The sequence below is a fragment of the Rhinolophus hipposideros genome, assembly GCF_964194185.1.
Source record: "Rhinolophus hipposideros genome assembly, chromosome: 15".
NCBI classification, from domain to species: Eukaryota; Metazoa; Chordata; class Mammalia; order Chiroptera; family Rhinolophidae; genus Rhinolophus; species Rhinolophus hipposideros.
This window is the reverse complement of record NC_138061.1, coordinates 62,549,630-62,556,017: the sequence shown is the minus strand read 5'-3', so window position 1 is coordinate 62,556,017 and position 6,388 is coordinate 62,549,630. Positions and strand designations below refer to the sequence as shown.

The 6,388-nt window shown below is 51.0% G+C and overlaps 1 protein-coding gene across 1 annotated transcript; it reads left to right on the top strand.

The window, feature by feature from the left end:
* Positions 1–301: 301 nt before the first annotated feature.
* GDF2 (growth differentiation factor 2) lies at positions 302–4,234 on the top strand (the record flags this gene model as incomplete). The annotated part of the gene is made up of 2 exons (XM_081073589.1): positions 302–647; positions 3,285–4,234. The coding sequence occupies 2 exons, from the start codon at positions 302–304 to the stop codon at positions 4,232–4,234; spliced, it is 1,296 nt and encodes a 431-aa protein (XP_080929715.1).
* Positions 4,235–6,388: the final 2,154 nt, after the last annotated feature.

The window sequence follows — 6,388 nt, the reverse complement described above, 5'->3', positions numbered from 1 at the left end:
GGATTCTTTGCAGCAGGCCGTGTCCTTCCCACAAGCCCTGCGTGTTTGTCAGATGTTTATAGAGCCTTCATTAACGGAGAGCTCCCTTAGATAAGAGGTTGGAGCTTCGCATTGCGGGCCAGATAAGAACAAGTGGAGGACACTGGGACGGCGGGTGAGAGCCTGGGAACTGGCCAGGGTGCTTGGTGCAGCGCGGTCGGCAGGACGATGCGGGTCGGCTCCTCCTGGGCTCCTCCCCACACCCGCTAACCCAAGGTGGCCACCGGCAGTCTCCTGTCCAGGGCAAGCTCACTGTCCCAAGATGTGCCACGGGGCACTGTGGGTAGCTCTGCCTGTGCTCTCCCTGCTGACCTGCTCTGGGCAGGGGAAGCCTCTGGAGAGCCGGGGCCGGACGCTGACAGGGGGAGATGCCCACCGCCTGCTAGGCGGGCCCGGAGGTGAGCATGGAGGGGGCACCTTCGACCTGAGGATGTTCCTGGAGAACATGAAGGTGGATTTCCTGCGCAGCCTCAACCTGAGCGGCGTCCCCTCCCAGGACAAAACCCGAGCAGAGCCACCGCAGTACATGATCGACCTGTACAACAGATACACCGCAGACAAGTCGTCCACCCCGGCGTCCAACATCGTTCGCAGCTTCAGCATGGAAGGTAGAGTTGGCTCCACCTGGGCTACTGTGGGTGGGGCCGGGGGGACTCAGTGCTCCACAGCTGTGCTGCCTAGTGTGGCGGCCCCGGGCCACAGGAGACTCTTTAAGTTTCCATTTCAGGGAATTAAAATGAAATAAAATTAATAACTTAGTTCCTTAGTTTCACTAGCTTCGATTCAAGCGTCCAATAGTCACGTGTGGCTAATGTCTATCCTGTAGGGCAGATCATGGAACATTTCCATCATCGCAGGAAGTTCTACTGGACAGCTCTGCTCTAGGAGAGTCTCCTTCTCTGGACCCAGTGCCACATTTAACTCAGTGGGAGCTTCGGGAATGCCAGCTCCCTTTCTTCTACCCCTTCCTTTCTTTCCCCTTCTCTTACTGGTCCCTTCCCACTTAGAAACGGACAACTCGCTTAGCCTCCAACCAGCTGGTATATCTTTAAACATTGAAAGAATGTCTATTTCTCGCTGATCAAAAGATATCTAAAATTCAGATACATTCCTCTGAGAGCTAAATGTTGGAGAACTACTTAATTATTTTCTAAATATAAAATAATTTCCCTGATTTAGGAGGACTAGAAGAAAACAAACATTGACTTAGGGCTTCTGTTCACTAATCACACAATGTAGGTAAAATGATTTTGTGAGCAGGGAAGCCAGGCTTGCAGAGGCTGTAGGAACATGCCCAGGTCACCTAGTAGTTAAGCAGCTGGATTCTGACCCAGGCCTATCCGTCTGCACAGCTCAGGCGTCTCCTGCTGCTGCTGTCTCCCTCCAAAGAATCAGCCGCACATGGCCTTCCTGCTCCTGGGCTGAAGCGCTGTAAATCCTGACAGGCTTTGCTCAGAGCGCCAGCCGGCAGTCCAGGCCTGCCCGGCCTGCAGAGTGTACGCCCGTCTCAAGGACACTGTTGTGGTCACAGTGTATGCCCAGCTATGCCAGATTTTCTGATTGCCCAAAAGAAAAAGAAGAAATCTAGATTTTATGTGAACTTGCCTGATTTTTAAAACACAGCCTTTATTGTTTTTTTTTTAATGCCATCTACCAGCATCTCACCAGGCCCACGGGTCATGTCTGTAAACTCTGATTCAGAGAAAGGCTGGGCTTCTTTGGCTGGACCTAACCACCAAATCCCATCAGGGAGTCCAGCATTTAGAGTCATGTCCCCACCTTCCAGCATTGTCCATGTCCCAGAAACAAGTGCTCTGATCTAATCCCATCTCTGCCTATGTCCAGCACTCCTGTGGAGGCCAATTATGCTTCCCTTTACAGACTTTACAGATGGTCCAAGTGTGGCTCGAGGGCTGGGGGGACATTTGCTTTCTAGATGTCTGACTGCCATCCCACAGCCATTATCAAGGCATGCCACAGGATGAGCACGTTAGGTCACTAATGCACTACTCACAGACCCCTTCATTACTCATATGTCACAGCAGCTCGGCACATTCTGCAGGAGCTGGAATAGCAGTGAGGGGACCACAGAGAACTGTGTAAAAGGCCACATGCTTTGGGGGAGACAGTCACAGGTGGGGAGGAAGGTCGGGGGAGGACACAGGAATGCTGATTGAGCATCTACTATGAGTCAGGGACCATGTTGGGTAAGTTCCATGCACCATCTTGTTGAAGCCTCAAACCAACCCTGGGAGGCAGGAAGGATGAACCCCATTCTGCAGATGAGAAAGAGAGGCACAGAGAGACTCAGGACTTTTCCAAAGTCATACGCCTAGGAAAGGGCAGAGTTAGGATTGACGCTTTAGTCTGAGACACAAAAACCTGCTGGTTTTCAGGACAGCATAGGGTCTCTCTTCAGTTGGCACATAGTAAGTGCTCACAAAATGCAACTTTTCTTCCCTCTTTGTGACCAAGCCATGGTATAACAGAGATGTGCTAATGGCCATGTGTCAGTCAGGAGAAGTAGGAAACTGAGACAGTTGTGTGGCTAACAGGCAAGTCCCATTTTTGCCTGACATGAGAAAGAAGTTGAGGCTCATATATTTTTTTCCTCAAACATTAAAAAAATCGTCCACTTTCACTTTGCCCAGAAGTTACAATTCTGAATGATTTTTACATTATGTAGATGCAGAGATGTTTAATATTGTCTTAATGCTAGAATTTTACCTTCCCCCCCAGGATCTCCCCTTTAAAATCATACACTCAGGATCAGCACTCAGAACTTGACAGTGAATGTTGCTGTTTTGTTTCATGTGGTTTTTTTTTTTTTATATAAGTGAGGATCTTTACAGAATGTGTGCGCTTTGGCTGTTAAACACCCTATAGCCAGTTTCCACATCTATAAGAGCTGAATAGTAATTAGATCGTCCCAGGGTCAGTGTGAAGAGTCAAGTGAAATTTAGAATGCAAAGCTCTCAGTGCAACTCTGGGCCCATAGTCGATGTTCAATCAACATCTGGGCCTGCTCACTGCAATACAAGGCATCTCCTGCCTCTGCTTCTCTTTGGAAGATCCTAAATCTACCTTTCAAAATACTCTTCTACATTAAAAGCTTAAGTGAAACAAAAGAGAGATTTGACAATGTCATCCCGCATGCTCTTTCATTCAAGCCATGAGTCTCAGCTTTGGTGTCCTGAAACCAGAGCCACCCAGCAGATGTCCATCACTGTGTATTTGCATTTCAGATGCCATCTCTGTATCTGCCACAGAAGACTTCCCCTTCCAGAAACACGTCTTGCTCTTCAACATCTCCATTCCTAGACATGAGCAGATCACGAGGGCAGAGCTCCGACTCTACATCTCCTGTCAAAGTCACGAGGACTCCTCTCACGAGCTGCAAGGAAACATGGTCATTTATGATGTCCTGGATGGAGCAGACACCTGGGATACGTCTGCAGGAACCAAGACCTTCCTGGTGTCCCAGGACATTCGGCACGAGGGCTGGGAGACATTTGAGGTCTCCAGCGCTGTGAAGCGGTGGGTCAGAGCAGACTCCACCAAGAGCAAAAATAAACTGGAAGTGACCGTGGAGAGTCACAGAAAAGGATGTGACAAGCTGGATATCAGTGTCCCCCCAGGCTCCAAAAACCTGCCCTTCTTCGTGGTCTTCTCCAATGACCGCAGCAATGGGACCAAGGAGACCAGGCTGGAGCTCAGGGAGATGATCAGCCATGAGCAGGAGAGTGTGCTAAAGAAGTTGTCCAACAATGGCCCAACGGAGGCAGGTGAGACCAAGGATGTGGAGGAGGACATGGCAAGCCGCGTCGTGGCCACGGGGTCGTCCTTAGCCAGACAGAAGAGGAGTGCTGGCGCCAACAACCACTGTCAGAAGACCTCCCTGCGGGTGAATTTCGAGGACATTGGCTGGGATAGCTGGATCATTGCACCCAAGGAGTACGATGCCTACGAGTGCAAAGGCGGCTGCTTTTTCCCCCTGGCTGACGACGTGACCCCAACGAAACACGCCATTGTGCAGACCCTGGTGCATCTCAAGTTCCCCATGAAGGTGGGCAAGGCCTGCTGCGTGCCCACCAAACTGAGCCCCATCTCCATCCTCTACAAGGATGACATGGGGGTCCCCACCCTCAAGTACCACTACGAAGGGATGAGCGTGGCAGAATGTGGGTGCAGGTAGTGCTGTCCTGCAGGCGGGGAGGCCAGGTGGGGGAGGGTCCTAATGAGAGGTCCTGCGTCTTCCTGGGCACGACAGGGACTGAGTCCATCTGCATGCCAGCCTGAGAAGGAAAGGGAGCTATCACATCATCCAGGTAAAGGCCTACTCTCCTTCTCATGGCCCACCCCAAGCACACCACTGGGTTTAACTGCAGGGGAAGGAGATGACAAGGGGAAATATGGATCTGGGGAGAAGACGGAAGCCTGGAAGGGCTATTGGGTAGGAAGGGGAGATGATGAAAAACGGACAAGAGGAAAACAATCCAGAGCCAGCAGATCTCTGAGTAGAGGTGAGTCAGAGGAGTAGAGGCATTAGGTGATGTGCAGAGATTTATAGAAATTCAAGGAGTTGAAGAGGATGGGGCTTATCCTAATAACCTCAGGGAGTGCGGAGGAAAGGAGCAGGCTCTGTGCTCTATGCCCATCATTTCACATATTCCCACAACCCTGTGAGATGGGCGTTATGACCTCCCGTTTATACATGCAGAACCCAAAGCTCAGCAGGTCAAGTAGTCCCGGTCAGGGGCGTGACTCCATTTCATAGGTGTCCCTAAGGTCTGTCCATCGCCAAAGCGTGCCCCATCACAGTTCAGCAGGTCACCTTGTAGCTAAAGGACAATTAGATGTTGGGAGGCAGGCAGTGTGAGGCACTAGGCTGAGACTGGCCAGTACTCATCACTATGACTGGGCTGCCTGTCAAGTCAGGCCACGTCCTAACTGCTCAGTGCCTGTGAGGAATCAATGGCCATATGCTTTTTAAGATCATCCCCCCCGCCCCGAGTCACTGAAAAACTACCCCCAAACCAACTGCAGGATGGAGAAAGTCAGGAGGCAACACTGGGCCACAGCATGCATTGTGGTGGAGCTACTTTGACCCACCAGCACAGCGCTGGGATGGCCAGCAGTTCACACAGGAGGGCCACTTGCTACCTGTGGGCTCCAACTGTGTGGTTTGGGAGGGGTGGGCACACTGTACCCTGAGGAATGGGTGGCCTGGGCCTACATCTCTGTAGTTACTTACTCAGCATAAGCAGCTCACCAGCATAGCACACTGTGGATGTCCATCCACAGGGGCTCCAGGAGAGACAGGGGTCTCCAGAGGACTCAGGTCCTCACTGGCCAGAGCCAGCTCTGCCTGCACTGCCGGCTTTCTTGAGCAGTGTGCATCCAGCCCCTGTCCTGGACTGCACCCCGGAACCAGACTCCGCCCTCACTAACCCCAAGACAGGACAAGTTCCATTTCCTTCGCATTTCATTCTCTCCTCTGACTCTCGAGACATATGTGGAACAGGATGGAGTGAGGAAGAGTCTGGAAGTGGTGACAATTGCACCCCATGACCCTTCTGACCACTGGCCAGAGCAGAGTCTATGAGAGGTTTAAAGACACCTATTCCCACTGGTGGAAGCTCCCAACATACTAAAAAAAAAAAAAAAAAAAAAATGATTTGTGCTAAATGTTTACATGGAACCAATGAACAGCTTTAACCAAAGGAAAAAAAAAGAAAGCAATAAAACATCATTGTTGAATTACTGGAGTTACAGAAAATAATGGTTCCTGGTACGACAATGTCACTCAATCATAAAGACAGATGATGGATCTCTTTTAGTCCTGGTTTTATACTTCTGTGCCTGCATCAAAGTTTTACTTGGAAATAAATTCAAATGTCTAATCTGTGACATGTGACATTTTGTGCATGTGAGACCTGGGCCTGATGGTCCCTCAACCCCATGCCCACCCCTCCTTACAGATTCTTCTTTCCTAAGTGGGTGGAGGGGAGGGCACGGAGACGAACTGTCACGGGGTGGTGGGCACATGTGGGCAGTGTCCCTGCACATTGGGGTGAGTGGACGTGTCTGTATAAGTGCATGTGTGTGGGATGAGCGTGTGTAAGTATGGATATTTGCAAGTGGACAAGGTCAGGTAGTCAGCATACCATCCTTGACCTCCCTCATATGAGGGGAGAGAGGCCTGGCTCTTGCTAAGAGACACAGCTGGCCCTAAGTCATCCCCACCAGGCCCGCACAACTCTTCCAGCATCTGCCCTCCCTATGCCCCTCCTCAGCTGCCCACCTCCAGCCAAACCCCCTCAAGGATGCTCTCTGTCTGTCCTCAGCC